The 24,398-nt window shown below is 42.8% G+C and overlaps 2 protein-coding genes across 10 annotated transcripts in view; both read left to right on the top strand.

Annotated features, from left to right (window-relative positions):
• tiam1a (TIAM Rac1 associated GEF 1a) overlaps nt 1-19,310 on the top strand; it is a 70,677-nt gene extending 51,367 nt beyond the window's left edge. For 3 of the 5 annotated variants that reach the window (XM_044042283.1, XM_044042280.1, XM_044042279.1), the window contains exons 14-29: nt 661-742; nt 959-1,045; nt 3,044-3,256; nt 4,449-4,579; nt 12,166-12,390; nt 12,576-12,644; nt 12,724-12,849; nt 13,661-13,769; nt 14,268-14,447; nt 14,526-14,644; nt 14,734-14,842; nt 15,795-15,853; nt 15,963-16,059; nt 16,722-16,809; nt 16,895-17,067; nt 17,174-19,310. In XM_044042283.1, the coding sequence (XP_043898218.1) occupies nt 661-742; nt 959-1,045; nt 3,044-3,256; nt 4,449-4,579; nt 12,166-12,390; nt 12,576-12,644; nt 12,724-12,849; nt 13,661-13,769; nt 14,268-14,447; nt 14,526-14,644; nt 14,734-14,842; nt 15,795-15,853; nt 15,963-16,059; nt 16,722-16,809; nt 16,895-17,067; nt 17,174-17,811 (2,505 nt within the window). In that variant the 3' untranslated portion in view covers nt 17,812-19,310. Of the gene's footprint in view, nt 1-660; nt 743-958; nt 1,046-3,043; nt 3,257-4,448; nt 4,580-7,949; nt 8,005-8,618; nt 9,011-12,165; nt 12,391-12,575; nt 12,645-12,723; nt 12,850-13,660; nt 13,770-14,267; nt 14,448-14,525; nt 14,645-14,733; nt 14,843-15,794; nt 15,854-15,962; nt 16,060-16,721; nt 16,810-16,894; nt 17,068-17,173 lie in introns of those variants that run through there. The other 2 variants (XM_044042285.1, XM_044042284.1) reach the window with 2 other exon arrangements.
• A 3,256-nt stretch (nt 19,311-22,566) lies between these two features.
• Nucleotides 22,567-24,398, top strand: part of grik1a (glutamate receptor, ionotropic, kainate 1a) — a 41,630-nt gene continuing 39,798 nt past the window's right edge. For 2 of the 5 annotated variants that reach the window (XM_044042287.1, XM_044042289.1), the window contains exon 1: nt 22,568-23,000. In XM_044042287.1, the coding sequence (XP_043898222.1) occupies nt 22,910-23,000 (91 nt within the window). In that variant the 5' untranslated portion in view covers nt 22,568-22,909. Of the gene's footprint in view, nt 23,001-24,398 lie in introns of all 5 variants that reach the window. The other 3 variants (XM_044042286.1, XM_044042290.1, XM_044042288.1) reach the window with 3 other exon arrangements.

Below are 24,398 nucleotides of genomic sequence, written 5' to 3' on the forward strand. Positions count from 1 at the left end.
TTGATTTATGAAATGCATATAAAATTCCCAGGCTGCAACAAAGGCACCGTTGCATATATGATATAAATTATGCACAATAGCGTTTGGACTCTTATTGTGCGATTTGTGTGCACATTTCTGTTTGCCCTTTTTCCTTGTTATTCATGTAAATGATCTCGCCGCAAAAACAAGGACCTCACCGCCGCATGCATGAGCCACTGTAAAGCTGTGCGACGGTGCTTTGTAGGTGATACACTGAAGTCTTTCTCTCGGAGCACAATCATTGTATTTTCCCTCCGCGGCTCTTTTATCTCGCCGCTTTGATCAGTGACTCATTTCACCCTCTTTCATCCCGCGTCTACGATATTACATTATTATTTCTCGGCAGTGAAGCCCCACACGCCGCACACTGCGGACTTCTGTTCCCGTCTGTTGCTTCGCACACACAGCTGTGTCTGTGCTCTTGCCCACTGTGGGGTCTAAACCCCCCCCATGTGATCACCCACTCACTTTGGAGACGCGACCTGGATTTTGACCCCCGCAACCTTCAAATGCGATTGCTCCTTTAAGGAGCCTGAATAATACATGAATCTGTCCATTCTTTATTAAGAGCGAAAACATGACCTTGACTGTTTTCATCCAACAACACTTACTCTCGTCATAATTCTCCTGTGTTTGCAGGTCTATAAAGAAATCGAGATTTGCCCCAAAATGACCCAGATGATCCGGTTTGACAACGCCGAGTCCTGCACCATCGGATACGGTATGTTAAAACCGGTTTTTGTCACACTCTTAAATCTTCAAATCCAATTCATTTTGTAATGGACTTCCCCGGGTCATGCTTTGGTAATGAGTGTGTGGGGGGGTGAGTTTCTTAAGTGGATCTGATTGCTCAGCCGTGCACACTGTCAAACTGCAATATTTCAAAGAAAGAAAAATTAACGACAGCATCTCTCTCTTTGCATCTAATTATCTGCAGGTTTTTCCGTGGCTGTCATAGACGAAGATGGGACGCAGCAGCTTCATATTACCGAAGTGAAAGCAGGGGGACTGGCCTCAGCGAAAGGTTTCTATTCCTTTCTTTAATGATAACTGACATTGTTTATGCATTTATTCGTATCACTTTTGACACAGAAGACAAAACAGAGGACGTGCTGTGGTATTTCTTGGAGGTGATGTTTCACACAAAACCCTCAAAACACCTGAGCTGGGAAACACCTGGTCCCACATGACATCTCATCAGTGCAGCTCTGTGTGACTGCATCGCATCAGCTGCTGAGCTGACACAGCAGAATACCTCGTATTTGAGAGAGAGAGAGAGAGAGAGAGAGAGAGAGAGGCGCTCAGTCGAGAAGAGATAAAAAAAAAAAAGGAAAAACGCAAACCTTGGTGTCTGCTGAGAAATGTGGTCCATGGGGGAAAAACACTCACAGGCAGAATAAGCTCCAAACGTCAAACATGATTGAAAAAAGTAAAGGGAAAAATTCAAATATCCTAATATCTAAAAACCACTTTCAATGTAAGTCATTCTGTGGATTTTGTAAGAGACGGATTAAGGAGTTGTGAATTTATGGTTTGTCTGTAGTCCCTCGTGAGAGTGAAGAAGAGAAAGAGAACTGCATTGTCTGCACCGCGCTGACCTCTGAACAACCGGGTCAACCCCCGTCCACTCGCTCATATCTTTTTAACGGAGCCTGAACGACCTAATGGATTTGAGAATACACACAGCAGCTCTGTAGATACAACATTGTAATGTATAGAAAATAACCACACACACCCCCCCGCCCCCTTCTCTCTATTACTGTGCCCCAGGGTCAGACCAAGGTTACTCAAGTGTGAGATTGTGTCCTCTCGTGTAATAGCAATCCTAAAAGCTGCCAGGTTAGCAGGCTGGAGGATACGACTGTACTTACTGTCTCTATAGGCAAGGAGAGATGAAAGAGGCGTGCGGCGTCCAGGCCACACAATACACATTTTTGGAAATATGACACTGTATTTTGCTGAATCACTGAATTAGGTTGGCCAGTGTTGACATAAGTAGGTCCACATTTATGCTTGGGATGAGCCCTGAATGTCTGTGCGCCTGTGTCTCACAAAGAGAAAATGAATGTGCGAATATGAGAGAATTTCTGCAGGGCGTGTGCAAAAAAAAAAAACCAGGTCAGAGCTGGACGAGGAGGCCTGAGGGCTCTTTTCTCAATCTCTTCTTCCCCCTCCCCCCAATGCAAACACACTTATATACACACACACACAGTCATATAATGTTCAGAGGGGTTATTTCGCTCTCTCTCTCTCTCTCTCTCTCCAATAAAGCCTCTTCTACAGCTGACATTTCACATCCCGGACAACTAGGTCATTACTTAGGGCTAAATGTGTGTGCGCACACGCCTGTGCCGTCATTCCTTTATTAAAAAAAACCTCACAGTGTGTGCACAGTCTGTTATTCCTATCACTGTAGACAGAAATCAGAGGAAGGAATAACAAATATGTGCCCATGATTGATGGCGTAAACAGAAACCACAACACTCTCTCTCTCTCTCTCTCTGGTGTGTTGACATGTGAGACCGCTGCCAGGAAGCCACAAAACAGCTGTCACCACCAATCAGGTCTAGTGGGTGAGGCTGGCTGCTAATTGGTCAGCCGATTGAGTGCTAATTCTCAATTAGCAGAGCCAGGCACAGGTGGTGCAGGGGAGAAGGCAGGAGATAGGAAAAGGGAGCCTCAAACTGGAGTGAAATCCATGGTAGCTCTGCACCCTATAGACTGTATACGTGCACGATGACAGGACAGGTATAGACATGCATTTCACCCTCTGTCTCAAACTCATCCAGTCTTGTTACATCAGTTGTAGCCTCAAGCAGTACAAGCATGGAAAGATGCATTTTTAATGTATTAGAACACATGAGACGAGCTACATAATTAGCCACAGACCTGCTGTGGAAGATTCTGTCACTGACGTTGTGTTTGTGTCAGTCTATGCACAGTAAACTGACTCCGTTTTGATGGTAATCCGTCAGTTTTTTAACATTCCTCACTTGGTTTCCGTCCTGTCATTATCTGCCAGGCTTGCGAGCGGGGGACGAGATCCTGCTGCTGAACGGCAAAGCTGCGTCGACGCTCCAAATGGACGACATGAGGGCCGCGTTCGCGAGCCAAGCGCTGACCTTGTGTGTCAGCGCCCTGCCCCGGCTGGACCCTCAGGTGCTGTGTTCCCTTCCGCCTCGACGCTCAGACGGGGAGCAGGACCGCAGCACGGACATCTACTCCCAGAGCCAAGGTGAGGCTTACTGCGGTTTTTGTTTAACATTTGGTGAAAGTCTGTCTAAAAGTGTCACTAATGGATGATGCAAACAAACAGTGTCCTCTAGTGACAAATGTAGTGAGCTGTTGAGAGTCAGAGGTGAAGAGGAAAATCACTTTTGTTGCATTTTCTATTTTTCCAGGGCCTCAAAAAGCTTTTTCTGGCTTTAATCTTTTCACACCTGGGAAACGAATGCACTTTTTACACGTGTTCGTCCACACACTCCCTTCTCCCTTCACGGGTTAAATTTAGGATTGATTTGTGTACAGACACACTCTTGAGGTGATTGAATGAGCTCATGAGCATTATCCATCGTCCTGATGCACTAGATCCAACAGCAGGACAGGATTTTAGAATCTTAACACCTTAGATTTTGGTTTTAGTGGCACATTCTGTATAGATTTCATGGACCGTGCACATTTTTCCACATTCCTCACACGCTTTAGTGGCGAAAAGCGGGGAGAATATAGTTTATGATGCATTTTTTTTTTTTTCCTTCCAAGCAGAGGGTGAATAGGACAATCTGCTAATTATGCATGAATGCCCATGTCTTCTGCCGAAACCTGCAGGCGGCTGCCAGCTTTCCTCTGACCCGCTCTTTTTATCTGAGCAAGGGCACCATTTGTATTCCTTATAAATTGGGGGGCTTACAGTGCAGCGGCTGACAAGCTGGCATTGTTTGTACAAGCACTGAGAGCGCTATGAATATTAATAGGGATCGTTTGAGCAGTGTGGGGTGCCGTCATAGTGTAGGATACACCGCGTGCAAAGGGGTCAGACTGGAATAAAGACACTACAGATGGAGGTTAGCGATGGTATCATTCTTAAGAAGACAAAATACCCTTAACCCGGGGGATGGATGGCAAAATATTTTGATGATGCAGTCACACATTATAACATTCATGAGGAATGTAGATTATTTTATGAATCTAAAAAAATTCACAATATTACTGTGTGTATATATATGATAAATCCCAAAATATGTGGTAACTGTGAGCATTTATTTTCCCCCTCGTGAAATAAATGTCAATGTTTAATGAGGAGCTGATGGAGAGAGACAAATGACTGCTGCCAACTAGTGGTCGGAGGCTTGAACACGACACAAAACCACTGTCAAAGTGTTGTGATGTTTTATTACATCGTTCTTTTCTTTTGTCTTTATCTGCAGAGGACATCCTGGACGAGGTGTCGGGGCTGACGGTGGAGAGTCTCGATGAGAGCATGGACGACCGAGCTGCGCTGACACTGCAGAGCCCCGAAGATCAGGAAGACAAAACCCTCGCAGGGACGGGACAGAAGGTAGGACATGAGATTAGATGTATTTTTGTGTGGGGAAGACAAAGACGAGCAGTTGTCCGTGTGTGTTGCTCGGTGAGTGAATGATGACCTGCTTTGTCATGTTTGGCTGCTTGGATCCTGGTGAATTGTGGTTTTTGGGGGAAATGTGGTTAACTTTTGATCTCGGGTTCGTCAGAAGAGGAGACACTGATGTAGCCGATCAACAATGGACTCAGATGTGTGTGTGTGTGTGTGTGAGATGTCCTGATGCTTTTTAAAATGTCAGATTTGAAACCTTTTATGCGGAAGTTGTTTTCTGGGCATCATAAGACAAAAAACATCATAGTGTAAGTGGTCCAACGCAGTCATTTGCAGAGAATTAGCACAATTGCCCAAAATGTAGATGGCAGAATTAACTTAAGGTTTATGTGTAGATGTTTTTTTTCTATTTTCATGAAATAAGTAATCACTTATTAGTCATTTCTCCTGGAAAGTGTGTGGTTTACCTGTTCAAAATGACACTAGGCGTTACAGAAATATGTGAATAAGTTTGTCACCACGTGATGCCATTCTGCACACATCCAAATGACACGCACATTCCATTACTTTGACATTTAATTCGTACTTAAAATCTGTAACCACGCTGACGTGAATGAGAAACGATGAGCTTTAAACACAACACTGTCCTTTTTTAAGGTGCGTTCAGTAGCAGACACATCAGCTGTAGCACAAACACAGATGTGTGTTTGTGATGTGTGACTGCTCTGGAGAGCAGGGATGACAGATATGTGACAGAGTGACAGAGCAGCGTCATTTTTGCAATTAGGATCACGTCTGGTCCGATCAGGGCCCGGCGCCGTGATCGCTGGGACGCGGCGTGTGCCAGCCAGTCTCTTTTGGTTCCGGTTGTCGCTTCCATTACCGCGGCCGAGCCTGATAACCAGTAACCAGCGGGCACGGTTTTCTTCTTTGTGCTTCTCTGTCGATAACGTGGACGCGAAGATGAGGAAAGGGAAGATGGTGTGTTTTTTTCTCTTGGATGTGTGTCAGTGAGCTTCAGTCAGGAGTGGGTCAGAGTCGACTCCAGTCTAGACTCCATCCTGTGGGAAAAGTGGTGGTTCTGTGACTCCAATGTGCCATTATCAGTAGGAAGCAAGAGCAGGCGAGGAAGAGAGAAATACTGACAGATAGGGCTGCTGTGATGGCTGGAGACCAAATCGCTCTTTCAGTACTCTTGATATTTTAATTGTGAGAACAAGTAACTTGCAGGGCAAAAATCCAATGCCACATTTTCTAAAGCTCTCGAATTGTATTGCAAGACACAACATATGTCATGTAATCTTAACTAAATGGAATTAAATATTAAAGTTTCATCATGAAATGAATCCATTAACCAGTAAGTTGTTTTTTAAGATTAGGGATGAGAAGGATAGCGCTCACTCTCCATAATGTTGTCCTTTAGTGTTTTCATGCTTTGGAGTTGGAGTCGGAAGTTTCAAAAGGAACGACCTCGTCTTTTCAACTTCGAAAGTTCAGTGTTTATCCTCCAGAAGAGCAAGAACAACAAAGGCTTTTCTGCGAGCGTCCATTTTCTCTCTTAGTTGGAACATGATCAACGTCATTCCCAGTTCTTCCGATGTAAACACAAATGGTGTTTAATGATCTTTCATCAGTTCTTCGTCTAATTCTACTGTTGCCGTCTTCCGTGTCCTTCTTTTAATCGCCCTCCATTTTAACCCTTTGTTTCTTGTCACAGAGTTTGTCTCCAAAGAGTCTCTATGTCGTCAGAAATGACAGCTCAGTGTTTTTTTCCCCTCCTTTGTTCTCTCTGATTGTGGCGTCTCCTTATCTGCCGTCCTTTGTTTTGTCTGCTCCTTCCTTCCTTCCTTCCTTCCTTGCAGTTCTTACCTGATTCTCTTCTTTACCCTCCTCCTTCACACTAACCCCCTACTGTTTTTTGTTTTTTTTTTAAACCACAAACGTGGCTCTCAAGGAGCCGTTCTCCCTCAGCTCTCCAGTCAGCTGTGACCTCCGACCTTGGTATGAAGGAAAAAGGAAACGTCGTCGTTTTGCCTGAAGATCGCGTCTCACCCGCGTTGCCTGCCGTTCGCGCGGCGGGCAAAACTGAGGGAAAAAATTGGCAAAGTGGGGCAATTTTAATTATCCCCACTTTCTAATTACTACATTCGCCAGTGTTTCACATCATTTAGTGGAGATAAATGGGTGTCTGGCTCGCCGGAGGAAACGCGGGGTGGTTCATTATTTGAGACAAAGCACAGAGCCACCTCCTCAATGTGATAAACCAATCAGAGAATAAAATTGCTCGGGATAACAGTGATAATGGAGATAATGGAGATTGCCAGTGTCCTCTGAGGTGTAGTCAGCCTCACTCGCAAGGGCTGCTTATAATTTAGGAACCTTTCATCAGCTTTGCTTAAGGCCAATTTAAATGGAAAATGCATAATTTAGTATGTAGAGGGTGTTTTTATGAGACGGTTTCCATCATGGTTTGTTCTGATTGACTCCTGATGGTGTAATTTTGGACGCACGACGTAGTTACCGCTCACGAAGAATTCATAAACGTAGAGTCGTTTTGTCTTTAAAATAATTATCTTTAAACACTCAACTCGAAAACAGCTTTTGTTTCAGTTGTTGGTGTAATTCCACGGCCGGCCACTGGATGGAGAACTGTGCTGATTTATGGAGCCTCACACAATGACACAAATGCATGCAACCGAGCACAGATGTGCATGAAAATGAATAAATATGTAGATTTATAGTATTTATAATAGTTTTTATTTGTAGATAGGATTCTAGGATAGGATCTTGTGTAAAAAATATAGGAAATCCAAATATGTATAAATGTAATAAAGTAATACCCCACATTTGACACTGACTTTAAAGCTTCTTCCTACAGATGTCCAGAGTCTTAATGTCCATATATAGATTTGTCAGGTCTCCACTGTCACAACGTAATCATCCCCTCCACTTGAGATGAAATGATTAAAGCCTCTCCTCACCGACTCCCTGTCAAGACGCATATCCTGTCATTCCATGCAGGGATTTATGGATTTCCATGTTTCCCTGACTTCAGACAGAAGTGAACACTTAAGACCCCCCCCACCCCCCACCCCCTCTCCCCATGTGTTCGACAAGTTTATACCTGTCCTTCCTGAGGACAAGTGTCCAAGTATTTTCAGACGTGTGCCATTTCATTTTCCCCCTATGGCACACTTGTGTTTTCCGAGTGTGCCGAAATACGTGGATGTGTGTAATCTCTGTGTGTCTTGGCTCACATGGTTCGAGCTGGCGGGTGTGAGAGCAGGTTGGAGCTCGCCTCCACGCTCCTCCCTCATGCTGCACTTCTCCCTCTCTCCCTCTCTCTCTCTCCCTCTCTCTGTGTGTTCTGAAGGGCGGGTCAGTGGTGTTGTACGTTTTATAAAATGGTGAGTATTTGTTGCCGGGGTTAGTGATTGCATGTTTTGGACTCACGAGAGAGAAGGTACACGGTGTTTGTTTCTTTAATCCTTTTTCTTTTTTCCACACGTCTGAGGTCAAAGTGTCATGTGCTGCATTTGTTTACAGTAAGTGAGTGGATGTTGCACATGTGTCGTTCACCTTCATCCTTCATAATCATAGTTCATAGTCGTCTTGTTTCTCTGGCACGACAAGTGTTGCAGCAGGTGTGGTATTGAAAGTCATTGCTGGGGCCGATGACGGTGTCGTGTTAAAAGTGAGTGGAACTTCAGGGTGAGAACTTGACTCTCCAGTCAGACCTGAAGGCGAATTAGCATTTGCAGAATTTGCCTTAGTAGAGTTTGGCTCTTCTCCTATTTTTATTCCAAGCTTAAATCGTCTTGTTCCAAACTGAATTCTGTTGTGATTTCTTATACACGAGAGGCTGCAGTCTGATTTGAATTTCTTTCTTACCTGCATTGAAAGAGGGCAGTGTTTGACTCTCTCCCCCAACTGCTTCCTCTCCTCCCTCCTTTCCCCTCCCCTCTCTTCCATGTGATGTGATGTTTGATCTTGTTTTTTAATGTTATACTCTACACTGCTGCTGCTGCTGCTGCTGCTGACACACCTGGACACAAGTGAGAGAGGCGACGAGGATAGTGTGTAAACAAGGAGTGGACGGGGGAGAGAAGGCAAAGACAGTCAGAAGGATTGAGACAGAGAGAGACTGATTAGATAAGATGACATCAGACCACCGCTGTTTATTGCACTCTTTATGGTACAGTCTTTACGTCGTGTCTTGTGAAAGCAGACTTTCATACTTTTGATCGGTTTCGGTGCACAAGTTCAACCTCCTGGGCAAAAGTGAGCCATGACGGAAGCTACCTGGGACTGGAGTAGTTGTTGAACTCTGCTTGACCTTCCACAATGTCGGCCACACGCAGGAGCAGGAACTCCAAGCGCTCGACCGAATCCATCTATGATGTGTTTCAGCTGGTGAGCCATGCAGTCTGATGTGTGTGTGTGTGTGTGTGGTGGATTCAGTCTTGCAGAGATCAGTGATTATGTCATAGTACAGCAGTGTTGACACGGTTAGAGATTCAGTGGGGGGGGGGAAGCATTCTTACCGTTTATGTAAGATTTACATCACACGGCTGCAAGTAACCATTATTTTTCACAATCGATGAATCTGTAGATTTATTTTCTTGATTATTTAAGTTCTTTTTTGTCTGTAAAATGTCAGAAATGTGGTGATCGTGTTCCCCAAACCTGGAAATGATGATATTCTCAAATGTCTTATGTCCACAAACCAAAACGAGTAATGAAAAAACCTGTTTATACATGTTTTTATCTGACGTTTGAATATTATTTTGACATAAAATGATGATATTCAAAGTAGAAGAACACGGCTTTATCTTGAATTATTCATTTTTAACCAAAGCAATACAGATTTCCTCTTGTATTGCCTGAATTATTCTGACGACTTCATTAGCATAATAACCCCTCACTCCCTAATCAGCGGTGATTGTGAAGCGTTACGCGGCGATCCGTCTCCTCCTGCTCATCCTTCCCTCTCCGCCTCCGTCTCCTGCCGTCATCTGTCTCCGTCACGCGCTCCATCTGTCACTTGGCTGTCACTAACTCTCCCTCTCACTGTCAAGGGGAAGACTTTGACTCGTGAGCTGCAGAACTGTAAATGTCATCATCACTCTGTTTTGGGGGGCGCTTGGTTTTTGCATATTGATCCTGGCGTCGTTTCTCATCTCGCCATATGCTTCCTGCTTGTTGAGAACTGAAGTTTGTTGAATGAATTCAAACACTGGCCACAAAGTCAATCATGCTTATTATATCAGTTTTAAATTGTCGCTCCAGTGTGACAAACGTCTGCAACAATCAATCAATTGCTAAATTAATTGTTATTGGAGTTTTTCAGCGTCTTAAATGTGAGATTTTCTGATTTCTTTGCTCCATATAACAAAGTGTTCAAACGGTATAATAATAATTTTGGTTTGTGGACACAGCAAAACACTTCAGAGCGTCATTTGACGGTCGATTTTATAGATAATGAAAAACATTTTAGTAGTTGAGTTGCAGCTCCAGTTTTTATAATGCTCAAATTCCCTGGATTGGATATGGGAGAGATAAAAATGCAACAATTCTATATTTTGCGTGCTTCAGTTTGCACAGGCTGTAAAAATGTTAATCAATACCACTAACAGCATTTTAGCTGAGTCATGTTTTGGACTTCTTTGGGGCAGAACGTGTTAACCGCTTTCTAGTTTGAAAGGTCTACAATGTACAACGTATCGGACTGATATCGATATCGGCAGATACTCGATCATGTGATTTTGGTATCGGACATAAATATGTGGCATCGTTCCATCCCTACTTTTGGGATTTGTCGGAGGTTGTTTTTGTTTGTCTGCGTGAGCGTCGTAACTTAAAAAGTGAAACTCAAATTTTGAATGGAAGGAAGAAATAGTGACTTTTTTTTCATGAAGTTTCATTATTGTTATTTTTTTGCCCTTTGGATGTAGAAAAAAGAGACGGTCAATGCTGTGAGATAAGGAAGTGAAGCAACACATGCTCCTCTCTGGCTTGATGCAGCAGTGTTGCAAAACTGGTTTGAATACCATGATGGAAAGCCGTGTTTGTCATTGCCGCAGTTTGACAAGGAGGACGAGGCATGGAATCGGCAAAGACAAGCCGTGTCCTCCGCCTGCCAGCTGCCTGCAAATCAGCCAGTGGAAATGCACATGCAGAGATTACAGAGATTACACTTAATGAACACTTTCCCTGACCCTCCACATGGAGCTGAGGGATGAGTGAGGGTTTGAATTGGATGAATTAACCTCATCACACTGTAACACACACCAGCAGTTTATTTGTTCTTGCTGTACTTCTTGTGAGGATGAGTCACTCGTGTTGCCCTGGAAAAGCTTCCTTGTGCAGGTTTGTGCCGCGGAGTCAAAAATATGAGGAAACACCCCAGTAATTGGCCTTTCGTGTTATTGAATGATGTCCGCTCTTTATTTCTTCTCAAGGTGTGTTTCACGGGTGACGGTTACATTTGGAGTTTTGTAAAGGTCGAGGATTATGTGCGTGACGTTTTGTTTTGACAGCAGTTTGGTGTGTGTGGTCTAAGATCTTTCATTCCTCTGTGTTTCAAGGGGATTTGTTCCATCTTCTGTGTTTCTGATATCCATTTGTAAAATAAATAGATTTTAGAGCATCTCTCGCAGCAGCAGCAGCAGCAGCCTGTCTGGACTTGTTCCAGAACCACTTATGCACAAAATGTTTCCTCTGATTCCATAGAAAAGAGGTGGAGAAGGAAGTTTCACAACGGGCTTTAAATAATAGCATCCGTGTTCCTGTGTTGCATTCTCTCTTTCTGCCCTACGTGCAGAAGTGTTCACCCTTTGCAGCCGCGGGACGATGAGAGCCTGAACGCCTCGCTCCTGACTCCTTGTGTTGCCGCGTTTGTTTTCCTTTAAACAGCTGCTGCACATCACTGTTTAACACAGTGATTAGTTTGATCGTTTTCCAAAGACACGCTGCACATTATACCACAATCAACCGTGAATATTTAAAGTATGACTTGTGTGTGCGTGTGTGTCTCACACACCCTGCTTTTCTTTTTTAACATTAGTCCTTTGACTAATGTTAGCAGGTCTGCTCATGCTTGGTATTTTTGATACCAGGTGGGTGTTGTTATGGCAGGCTCCGTGGGAATGTGCTGTATATATTGCTGGTGTTTTGTATTTTCCAGGGATTTTTTTTTAGCGTATGTTTATGTCCCCACTATAAATAAAAAAATAAAAATATCTATGTATGAGGTCGATGCTTATTTTGCACCTTCAGTTCTTGGATTATCATTTGTTTCTGTTTTTTCCAACATTCAGAAAGGCTCTAGTTGCCGATAGGGCTGAACAATTAATCTAAATTTGATCAAAATTGCAATACGGCCTACTGCAATTTTCAAATTGCCGGATGTGCAATGTTTCCCGAAGCCAAAATGTATGTTAAAATGACCATTTTTAGATTATACAGTCCGTAGAAAACATCTTTGTTTCTCACAGATCTGCACAAATATCACACAGTAATCATTTTAAATATACACAAATGTCTTCTGTGTGTCCCCGTCTCTTCAGAGCACGGAGCAGGTCACCGCTATCTGCCGCAGCCTCCATGACTTGAACCCCCTGGAGTGCCCCATGTCGTGCTCCTCGTCGTCGTCCTCGTCCTCCCTGTCGCCGAGCCCCGTGTCGGCCTTCCCGCCCGCGAACGGGACCGCCGCGCAGCGGCAGCTCTCCCACGCGGACAAACTGCGCAAGGTCATCAACGAGTTGGTGGAGACGGAGAAGACTTACGTCAAAGTGAGGTTTTTAAAAAATCTGTCCCGGGTCAAGTACTTTCCTTTATTATGCAGGATGTTGACGGAGCTTTATGTGTCATTGTGGGATGTGTTGATCCCTGTGTGAGCAGATTTCTCAGTAATGACTCAGCATTAACGAACATGTGATCACAGGCTGATTGTGTTTGTGCACCTCATCTTTTTCAGGACCTGAGCTGCCTAATAGAGTGCTACTTGACACCTTTGCAGAAGGAGAGCTTCCTCACACAGGATGAGGTACTTCCTCTTATAATCTGAGAATCATCCTGTCGATGTCGTAAGAGCCGATTTGTATGACACTTCATGTTTGTGACAGTTGGACGTTTTGTTCGGTAACCTCGGGGAGATGGTGGAGTTCCAGGTGGAGTTCCTCCGAACGCTGGAAGACGGAATCCGACTGGTGCCAGATCTCGACAGGCTGGAGAGGGTGGAGCAGTTTAAGGTACGAGAAGGTCAAGCTCTTGAAGTTGATACAGATAACGTTGTTTATCCCCTTAGTTTCCACTGTTTCTCAGCACTATATTAACCCTTATGTGCTCACACGGCACAGATCCATGCCACAGGTGCACCCTTGGTAAATTGCAGTGGGAATAATACACAACTCCTTATATGGACATCCTGGGGTGTGAGTTTATGGGCTTTAGGCACCGTCAGGCTTTAGAAAATGCATTTTTCCTGGCTTAGGGTTCGGGTCTTATGTGTTGTTGAGTCAAATTTATGATTCATTTTCTATCACGTTTAAAAAAAAGTAGCGATAATTGTGCAAAAGTCACAAAATAGACCGTTTCTATTTTATTTTTGTTCATTAAAAACAAGCCAAGCGAACTCCAAAAGTACTTTGTGTTTGTATAGTGAGTGAAAATGAAAACAAATCTTTTGCATCAGATTGCCTATACGTTGCGTGGGGAAAAAAAAGGATATAGGACACTCTTTACTGCACATTCTTGCACACATGATGCAAGGTACAACAGTGTGTAGCCAAACTGGGTTAAAAACAAGGTAAAAAAAACAAACAAATTTATAAAACTATAAATACAGGGAATAAAGACACATCATTACATCTTCTGTCTTTATATATGTCTTGCTTTAGTATTATGGACACGTTTGCTGCCGTCCAAACCAAAAACCTTGTTCACTTTGACTCTAAAGGGATTGGCCGGGATCGAGGGGTTTTTACTGTTACATAAAAACCAAATAATAAACGCAAAGGTGCTCGAGACGCGATTGGATTACATGTTGCCCTGTCTCCACAGAAAGTGCTGTTCTCTTTGGGCGGCTCGTTTCTCTATTACGCCGATCGCTTCAAGATCTACAGCGCCTTCTGTGCCAGCCACACCAAGGTTCCAAAGGTCCTGGCTAAAGGTAAAAAGAAATAAATAAATAACCTGCAAACCGCATTCATTCATTCATCCTGCCGTCAGTGACATAAGACGGCTGAGTGTTGTTTCAGTCTTGTGCCTCACGGTGCAGCGGGCGAGCTGGAACTCGACCCGACACACGGTGAGACTGACATCGTGTGTGATCGCGCTGTCCAGACACATTTAGAAAAAACAAATACCGTCGACTTCTGCACAGCTGCAGCCCCGAGGCCTCGTGTAAAAGTGTGTGTGAAGAGAATGCAAAGATTCCCCCTCCTCACACTTTACATATGTGTTTGCATATGCTTGCTCAGATTTATTTTAAAATTCCTAAAGATGAGGAAATAAAGACAGAAAAAGCTCCTGCTGTGAGGCTGCAGTACCAACTGGTGGGGGAAGAGGGAGACGGAGAGCAGAGGGACTGTCGCTGAACCAGCTCTGTGTTTGTGCACAGTATGTTGTTGAACTGCAACCAAAATAATGATACTGTGCTTCATTCCAGCAAAGACGGATCCCGATTTCAAGGCGTTCCTCGCCGAGAGAAACCCCCGACAGCAGCACTCGTCCACTTTAGAGTCTTACCTCATCAAACCCATCCAGAGGGTCCTGAAGTACCCGCTGCTGCTGAGGGAGCTCTACTCTCTCACCGACCCGGACAGTGAGGAACATTACCACCTGGACGGTGAGCGGGCGTCCTTACATTATTAAGCTGCTGTGAAGACACTTTTTTTTTTACTCAATTGCTGTCGCTCCCATTCAGTGGCGATGAAGGCCATGAACAAGGTTGCCAGTCACATCAACGAGATGCAGAAGCTGCACGAGGAGTACGGCGCCGTTTTCGACCAGCTCATCAACGAACAGACGGCGGACAAAAAAGAGGTACACGTGAAGATGAAGCCCCCAGAATGTACTGACCGGGAAACCCAAACAAACCAACCGACTGTTGTGTTATTTCGGTTCTGTCTCAGGTGGCTGACCTGTCGATGGGGGACCTTCTGCTCCACTCTGCTGTGGTTTGGCTCAACCCTCCCGCGTCTTTGTTCAAGAGCAAGAAGGACCCTGATTTGGCAGCATTTGGTAAGAATGGACGTGGTTTCAGGCGACACAGAGGCATTAGGTTGTATTGTTTTACATGTTTAGACATGTCTTTAGGATTCAGAACATTGTTTTAGAATCAGAATACTTAAGACGTGAAGTTTATTGCTTTGCTGTTGGGTTCGTTTTCTTCTTCTTCTTCTTCTTGCATTGGGTTTAACGGCAGCTTTTATCCATGATGTTGCATTACCGCCATCTGCTGGAGTTAAACTCACTACACTATCCAGCCACAGTCGCTTAGAGGTAGAGCACGTTGGTTGTCGGGTCGTTGCTGTGCCCCAATTCTTAATCTGCCTTATGCTGTTTGATAAACAATGACCTCAAATACATCAAATACTTAACAGCAGCGTTGTCTCCAGTGAGACAAATACTGTTCTATATAAGTGCATCTTAACATGTAGTGGCACGTGGCACGTGGCACTCCGCTGCATCTCACATGAGGCCGTCATGCATCGCGAGGTGCTGTGTGGCGATGAAATGGACTGGGTAGGAAGAGAATCCAGTCTGATATGATCCAGGAAGAATTTAAATTATAAATAGAAATCCTCTCACACACACAGACAGATCTCCCTTCCTGTGTTCACGCTTCTCTGCGCTCTGACACTTTTGTCTATAAATTTTACATGTGCACAGAGTTGAGTCTTTCTTTGTGGAGGTGAAGCTGAGGGTAATGGCTCTGCGCTCTGCGCACGCCATGTTGTGCCTTTGGTCCATTTTCATCTTTTGTGCCTGCTGATTGAGCAAATCTGAGGCTAGTTTTTCTTTTTTTTTTAAAAAAGCAGCCTTTGACACGCTGCATTAAGCTGTCACTGATATAAACTGGTTAATAAAATGTCTTTTTGATATATGCGGTGAATTAATGCGGACGCGCCCTAATGGTTTCCTTTTGATTTCCCTCTTCCCTCCCTCCCTCCCTCCCCTCGCTCTCATCTAGTGTTCAAAACCGCAGTTGTGTTTGTCTACAAAGGCTGCTCCAAGCACAGGAAAAAGATTGTAAGTACAGCAGGGTCAACTCTTTTAAAACAGCTGCACTCTTCTGCCCTCTGCTGGCGTGTTGATGCACTGCAGCTGTTTCATATTTGAAATCTCTCTTTTGGCCCAGGGCGGATCTCACCGCGCGTCTGTGAGTGATGACAGGGATCCCTTTCGCTTTCGTCACATGATCGCCACGGACTCCCTGCAAGTCCGCGCCCTCGCAAGTACGTCTATACACACGTGAAAACGAGCACAAAAGAAGACTAGATTCCCCGCTGGAGTCAAAGCTGGCACAGGGATTAGTCCGTATTAGAGTTAATCATCTTTTAATTATTCTGTAATATCTATTTGGCAAGAAATTGAATGCTTACATAATAGTGTTGAGGCACCATGTGGAGATTTGGGGTCTGAATTATTGTCCAGATGTCCATAAATCTGGGAAAGTGAAGAAACTAACGAAGGGATTTTGGATTAGCGCTACAGATTGTGTTTAATGCATATGTAAATAATAATTACACATCATCATGTCAGTGAATGTGTGAATTAAGTTGCTTGAATCTGCACTGAAAATCTATTTTATTAGTCAAAGTTAATCTACCAGTGAGAAATTGGATGTTACCATTATTTTCCTTTCATATGAGAGAGTTTGTGACCCACGAGTCACAAGAAGTCATTTCTCATGACCCCTAAGAAGTCTTGACGGCAGCTTCACTCGGCCGAGTCTCTCCACAGAAAACAAATGATATCCTGTGAAAACAAAACCGATAAATACTCATTAGTGTGTTCACCCTCTGGCGATGTGATCGTTTATCTGCCTAATGACCTAAAGGGAAGGAAAATGATGTCGGAAACTAACCGAATATCTGCTCCTCTCGACCTCCCTCAGACTCCGAGGGAACTGCAGTGTGTGAGATAGTTCACACAAGATCTGAATCTGAGGGACGACCAGAGAGAACCTTCCAGCTGTGCTGCAAGTAAGAGTTCTCTGACTTTTTCGAAGACCCGCAAACTAAAGGTTTATGACAACCGAACCAACTGGAAGTGTTTTTTTTATGTCAGTTCTCCAGAAAGTAAGAAGGACTTCCTGAAAGCGGTCCACTCCATCCTGAGAGAAAAGCAACGACGGCAGCTTCTCAAAACTGAGTCTCTGCCACCGAACCAGCAGTACGTCCCATTCGGGGGCAAACGCTTGTGTGCCCTCAAAGGGGCGCGACCCGCCATGAACAGAGCAGGTGACACATCCTCAGTATTTCCTCTCGTCAACAATATCCTGTTAGGACTTTGTTTATTTACTTTATCTAATACAATATTTGCCTCCTTCTGTTTGTGTCCGCTCAGCTTCAGCTCCATCCAGAACGCTGGCCCGCAGGAAGCTGGTGCGGAACCGCTTCACCATCGATACCGACCTGGTCTTCCACGGTAACAACAACAACAACGGCAGCGACTCCGACCCCGCTCACCGGCCGCCGTGCCCGCCGCTCTTCCAGCACGCCCTCCTTCAGTCCCGCAAACCTCAGGGCGAGGACACGGACCGCTGGGTGGAGGAGCAGTTCGACCTGGGCTCCTACGAAAGCCAGGGAGAGGGCATCGACGTGGGGCAGGTGAAGGAGACGGACATTTTAAGCGACGACGACGAGTACTGCAAGTCCGTGCGAGCGGCGTCGGCAGAGCCGGGCGACCTGCAGGGAAAGATCGAAGGGCTCAATCTACAGGGCGGCGAGACGAGGAGTCACAACCTGAACGGACAGTTAGAGACGAGAAGTGAGATCATACGGGGCCTCACGCAGGATAGTGACGGTTCAGGTTTAGACTCTTTGCCCTCCTGTGGCATTTCTTTGTCCTGCTGCACAACACAAACTCTGAAGCTTGCCCCCTTGAAGCAGTGCGCCGCGGAGGAGGCCGCAAACAGCGACCGCGACGTCGTCTGGGTGCGGCGGGACGACTTTGCAAACGGGTGCAACAGTGACGTCTTCTGAAAGAGCAGCGGTCGACGAGATGAAGATGGAGTGGACGCGAGCTTTAAATATTTATGAGTTGAAGGAGAACCTTTGTATTAAACCTCAGTCAGTCCTCCACGTGTAGACAACCTTCTTCTTCTTCTTCCCAACCACACCTGCATCTCCCCGTGAGAGAAAAGTGCTATCTTGAAACCTAGAACTTCTCATCCTGGAGCTGCTTAAAGACGTGAACTATAAACACACACCCACAGATTTGTGTGTGTGCACATGAACACAAAGACGCCACACAAAAACGACCAAGCGCGTGTCGTCCACAGAAGCGCAGACACGGAGACTTGCGACGTGTGACTTTTCTGGCCAAAAAAAAAAGAGACACAAAAGACAAAGCTTATTTTTAACACAGGAATGTGGGTGTTCTATTTTTTTCTGACTCAGAAACTGTGTTTGTATTTTAACACTCAAGGGCTGCGTGTAACTGAACTTTCTCTTCAGGGCGTAACGAACGGCTGTGTCAAAAAAAAAGAAAAAGAAAAGACGGTGAGATCCGACTTAGCTTTATTGTGCTTGTTGTCGTTCTAACGTAATAACAGCAGGCGTGCGACAGAGTGTCGTGTACATAACGTTTTGACGCTCACTTTTTTGTCTCCTATAGAATATCCCTTTTTAAGAAAAGTAGTTTGGAAACAGATAGTCTACCAATTCTTTATTTAATTACTGCATTTTTTTTACTGTCATTTTCTAAATGTTTACACCACATTTAGAAGCCCAGTGTTACAAGCCGCCTCTCGTGTGTGTGTGTGTGTGTTCCAGGTGCCAGAAACCAGCATTTCCTTCACATGAATGTCCTGCCTTTTTACTTTTATTCCTCCAAATAAAACTGTATTTTTTATCTTAGGTCATAAAGCCCCAGTTGCCATACTCTCTCCACGGTCTGTGTCTTTGACAATTAGCATATTTCCTGACAACAAATCCTGTTTTACTTGAATTTTCTGTGTTAATATTAAAAAACAAAACATACGTGTGACTGTATTGTAGTCCTCAAAGGAGAGGAGCGATCATGCACTCGTCATCTTCCAGCTCATTTGGACCTTTTTTGTGAGGCACACAAACTGGCCGTGACGCTCCTGCTTCCACCTCATCCTTCTTGCATTTCTTCCTCCAATCCACCAGGCTGTGCTGTTTCACTACACGTCACCACATCTGCACACACTTGACCAGATCAGCGCAGTCATTGCACCTTAATGGATGTTTTTAAACATGCACTTAATAGGCAACTGTTGAGGGAGTTACTCCGAGGACATGATAATCTGGATGTTCTTAATATTGTGATGCTGGTTTCTTAGATTTGGGTGATGATGATGATGATGACGACGCCCAGTACAGACGCTAAACTGTGAGGTACAATCACCTGTGGGAAACCCCTTTGACTTCTCCCTTTGTACAAAAAACTGTGTTTGTACGTTTTAGAAAAAACAGTGGAGTATCATTTTTATGTTAAAATAAATTTTCTAAATTTAGCCTTTGTGTAAATTTGATTCTTTTTTTATTCTTATTTTTTACTGACACTAAAAAGCTCCTTTCCCCTCTCATCATTGATATAAAGTTTTACAACCAACTTTGGAGACCTCACATTAACCCTCTCACATTCAATGATCAAATAAAAAGGATTGATTTGAACTATCAGCTATAAATAACCAAGATTAAATATCTTTTGAATTCAATTTTGTGTGATCGGATATACTGCAGGTTGAACAAACTCCAAAAAATCTTATTGCACTAATTGTTTACCAAATAAAAGGCCTGTGCATTCACTGTTATAAGTGTAAAATATAGAGTTTATTCATTTTAATAACACACTATTCCCTCTTTATATCGAATGGCTGCAAAATAGCTTTATTAACTGTATTAAGTGCATAATAAAGTTTATTTATGTTAAGAATCTGCGCATTCGCTGTATTATGTGCATATTAAAGGGTTTTATTAGCCTTTATAAGGCATTCATATTGATTTATAACCTATTACTGTCATTGATTATCATCAAAAATGATTAATGATCTATAAACACTCATTTATATTAAAATTAAACATCTTATTCAAGTAAAAAAACACATTCAAAACATGTTCTAGCCTCTAGGAAGTGCTTATAGGGTTGCTAATAAGGAAAGTTAAATGTTAATTAAGATTTTAATTACAACTAACACGGTCTTATTAATAAACATTGCTGTTTATGGCGGTATACAAACTGCTTACACGTTTCTAGTAAGAGCCTGTGGGTGTCTGCACAGCAATAACAAAGTTAATTCAGCTTTTACAATGAATTTATTAAGTTTACAAGCTTCTGTTAATTGCAGCTTATTACAAGGACTTTAACATAAACTTAATTTCCACTGTCTTTAAAGTAAATAAGGAAATGTGTTCCTTTAATTCACTATGTGACGTTTGTTTTTGGAGCCAACGTTGACACACGTGTGGCATAAACAGCGTCTCTGCTCAGTATTCATACGAGGCCGGTGTGGTGTTACGGCCGCTGCCCAAGGACTCTTTCAGCAGAGGCTGGATTGCCATTGTCTTAGTTAATTAAGTTTGTCTATAGGCTGTTTGTCAGAGGTCCAGGCTGACTTGGCAGATCTGTTTTTGTTTTTTTGGCTCACAGCTGTGAGAGAGTGCGTCTACAAACATTGTGATAAACAAAATGTCAATGCTGATCTAAATGCAGATTTAAATGAGGAGTAAAGACTTTATGGAGATGACTGACACTGGGAATTTTCCATTTTCACAACTAGAGGTCGACCAATGCGAGTTTTCTATAGCTTAGAAATCAGGGCAGCCAATGGCCAATAGTTTATGCCAATTTATTTTTTTTGGCTCATATATTTTTTACATTTTGTTAAAGTAATGATAATAAATAATATTAAAAAAAATGCTTAAATTCAGTAATTAATATTGAACAACACTAATGGTCTGTGTCACCAATCTAATAAATAATGAATAATATATACATGAAACAGGCCTTTAAAAAAACAGGTGTAAGGTGTCTTAGTGATTTATTAATATGTTTTTCTGCAAAGATGCATCATTTGTGATAATATGCCAATTAATAATCAATAATCAGCAAATTCCGATTATTAAAAAATGCTAAATATCAGTCTACTACTCACATCAAACCAAAGTGGAGAATGGAACAATAATCATCAGCAGATTATGCAAAAAACTGTGTTGTGAATTGTATTTCAAGAATCCTGAGAGTGGATGAGAGAACATTCGTTGCTCCTGTGAGATATCAAGGCCTTGTTTGTCTGCCAGGGGATAATCTGTCATCTGCCATGTAACCTGAAGATTATTCTCCTCTCTCTCATCAGGACAGAACCGCCGCCAATCCATCTGCTCCTTAATCCAAACCAACTCAAGCCAAATTAAGAGACGAGGGACAGACCGGAGTGAAAAACTTTCAGTGTGAAATCCAATCTGTCAAGTTAGAAAATAAGAAAACAGAGAAATAATCCTGCTTTAAATAATGCAAATATCTGGACTAGTTGGAGAAAATGACGGTATGTTAAATGTAGCCTGAAATGATTTGTCTGAGTACCTGAACGCCACATAATCCCACACTACACGCAGCCTCAAACATCCAGGGGCGTCCAATTAGGAGAGATAAAGAAAGCAAATGCATGGGGACCCAATCTGAGAGAGGACCCCGGGCCCCAGGCCCCCCGACAGCCAATTATATTAGTCAAGATCAACAAGAATTCTGCGAGAAAACCCCTGTGATCAGCTTTGTACGAGGTCATGGTAGAAAACACATCGTGTAACTCGTTGCCAAAAGCTTTGTTCGTTCAGAGCAGCAAATGAAGGCACGAGGGAAGACAAAGACAAATCTGAGACTGGAGCTTCAGCTCGGTTTGTAAAAACCCTTTTTTTATCTGGTTTATTGAGGAAATTGATTGAGTGTCATTGATAGTCAACATCAGTGGTCAGCAACTGGCCAAAACTGGCCTGGAAATCAGATTTTTAAAGTGATTTTGCTTATCCTCTACGACACACCTTATTCTAATAAATGGCTCGTTATCAGGCTTTTGCAGAGCTTGACAACGAGCGGACTATTTGAGTGAGGTGTGTTGGAGCAAAGAAACATCTAAAACATGCAGATCAGGGTTCACTGAGGACCAGGATTGGGAAACACAGGACTGAATCCTGCAGAATTCACTGCCTTTTATTCTGGAAAAAGATGAACGGAGTCAAAAAGCAGTTTTAAGACACAAGTAACAGTCTTTTTTAGTTTTAAAATGTTACACACTGTAAGTAAACTATTAATCAAAAACACAGTGAATTAGGTTAATAACTTAATAACTTAGTAATCTTGTTTAGTTTCTGCATAACAAAAAATAAAGACAATTAAAGGCACATTGTGTAAGATTTTTATTAAAATGTATTTAAAGTGATTATTCAAACAAGATTAAGACATTTAGCCTAACTCAACCACTAATGGAAACTTAACACAATTACAATTAATCAATTTAAATTATTCACTAATTAGTTATAACACATTTTACAGAGTACAACTTGGTAATTGTGATTTCCGGCTACAGTCGGCACACACTATAGTTTTAGTCTTTGGTTTTATAGTGGGTGGCACCCACAAATTTGGTAAAACAATAGCACCACAAGAAAAACAAATCGATTTTTTTTGTGTGGCGGATCTGGAATTTTATTCTGAAACTCCTGCCGGATGTTGTTTAGATTGGGTCCAGCTTGACTCGGCTCCCTGCACACACACACACACACATCACTGTCCTCCCTCTGTGTGGCTCCTGCGTCGCTGGAGGCTCGTGAACTCACCAGTGAGCTGCTTTTCTCTGACTTTTCCTTTTTATTTTGGACCCAGTTTTCAGTGAAAGGATGTGACTGGTTGGGAATTTCTTGGCGGACACTTCCGGATGATGTTTTTTTTGGTTTGTTTATATTTTTGTGTTTATTAAGGATCGGCACTGGGATTCAAACTTAAAACACATGGATGCGGTCGCTGCTGGTGTGAGCCGTCAGGTGTGCGAGTGCCCGGAAGCAGCTGCTGTCTCTCTGTCATGGTGTCAGTGTTCGCGGTGAGTTCGCCCGGAGCACGATGGAGGAAAGAAAGACACTTTTCTCTTTCTTCTTTTACCTTCTCATCGCGACGCAGCTGTGTCTGAGCTCAGCTCAGGTCCTCAGAATCGGTGAGTGCAACAGCTGTTGATGATGATGATGGTGGTGATGATGATGATGATGGTGGTGGTGGATGATGCAGGTGTGGCAGCATCTTGTGTGTGGAACATTTCAACTTTTTTTTCTTCTTTTGTCTAAGTTATCACCACAAATATAGTTAAATTGTCCTCATTACTTAATCAGAATCAATCAATCAGAATCATACTTCAATCTCTTTTATTCTGTTCTATATGAGGTGATGTTAAAACTACACTGTACACAAAGTCAGGCTCTTAATAAATCATGAAAAGCTTGTCAAAAAAGAATGACTAATAATAATCAGTAGTGAAATTATGAACGCTATAATTAAAGTCTGTGGTGGATTGATGTTGTAATATTAATTCTTAGCTCATAATAAAACTCTCGACTTGATTAAATAATAACTCTGAACGTCTTATTATGGATGTCGATAAATGTTTTCTTTCAAATTATGGTTTGAAAGCTAATCGGACACCTTCGCTGTATATGTTTTATCATCTGCAGCTTAGTGTATATATATATTTCATTAGTTGCGGGGCTGAAGAATTATTCAGAATTTAATCAAAATCCAATATGGCTGACTTTGTTAAAGCCAAAATGTGTGTCAAATGACCATTTTTAGATGAAATCTTGTCCTGACCTGTACATAAAACATCTTTGTTTCTCACAGATCTGCACAAATATCACTTTTCTAATGAAAACGAGAATAATTCTGTAAAAATGAGTCATATCGCAGTTGCACTTTCCGTCAAAATAATTGCAGTTAGATAGTTATGCAAAATCCTTTAGCCCTAATAAGTACGGATGCGTGATATTGGACTTTTTGCAGATATGCCGATATATCGCGAGTGCTTGGACTGATAACCGATACAATACAGTATATAATCTGTGCTGTATCACATATAATATATAGTATATAGTATAGTATACTATAGATTTTCCCTGCGCCTAACTGCAGAGATCATTTAGATTCTTCTGCAGTAAAAATGACATTTTTCCATACTCATGTCACCGAATATGTAGTAGATAGTAGTGAATTTTCCTCATTGAGCAGAATAAATAAACATAAAACGGAGCAATTGTAGAGGACGCCAATGAGGTAGCAGCTTTATTTAACCCTTTAACACCGGTAATTGTAAATAACTGCCAGATATTGAAAGTTATTCTGGAAAAATGGGCAAAAGCACTTTGTCACAGGATATTTTCTGGCCCTTTTTATGGTTAAAATGAGCCAAAAGGTCCAGACGGACATTTCATAGTCATATCTGTGTATATTGGTGTGTTTACGATATCCGCTGATACATTTTTAATGAAAATCTGCCAATACTGATATTGTGCTTATAATATGTACTGTATCTCTAGGGATGCACAATATAATCGGCCCAAGCGCT

The sequence above is a fragment of the Solea senegalensis genome, linkage group LG13 (assembly GCF_019176455.1).
Source record: "Solea senegalensis isolate Sse05_10M linkage group LG13, IFAPA_SoseM_1, whole genome shotgun sequence".
Classification (NCBI taxonomy): Eukaryota; Metazoa; Chordata; class Actinopteri; order Pleuronectiformes; family Soleidae; genus Solea; species Solea senegalensis.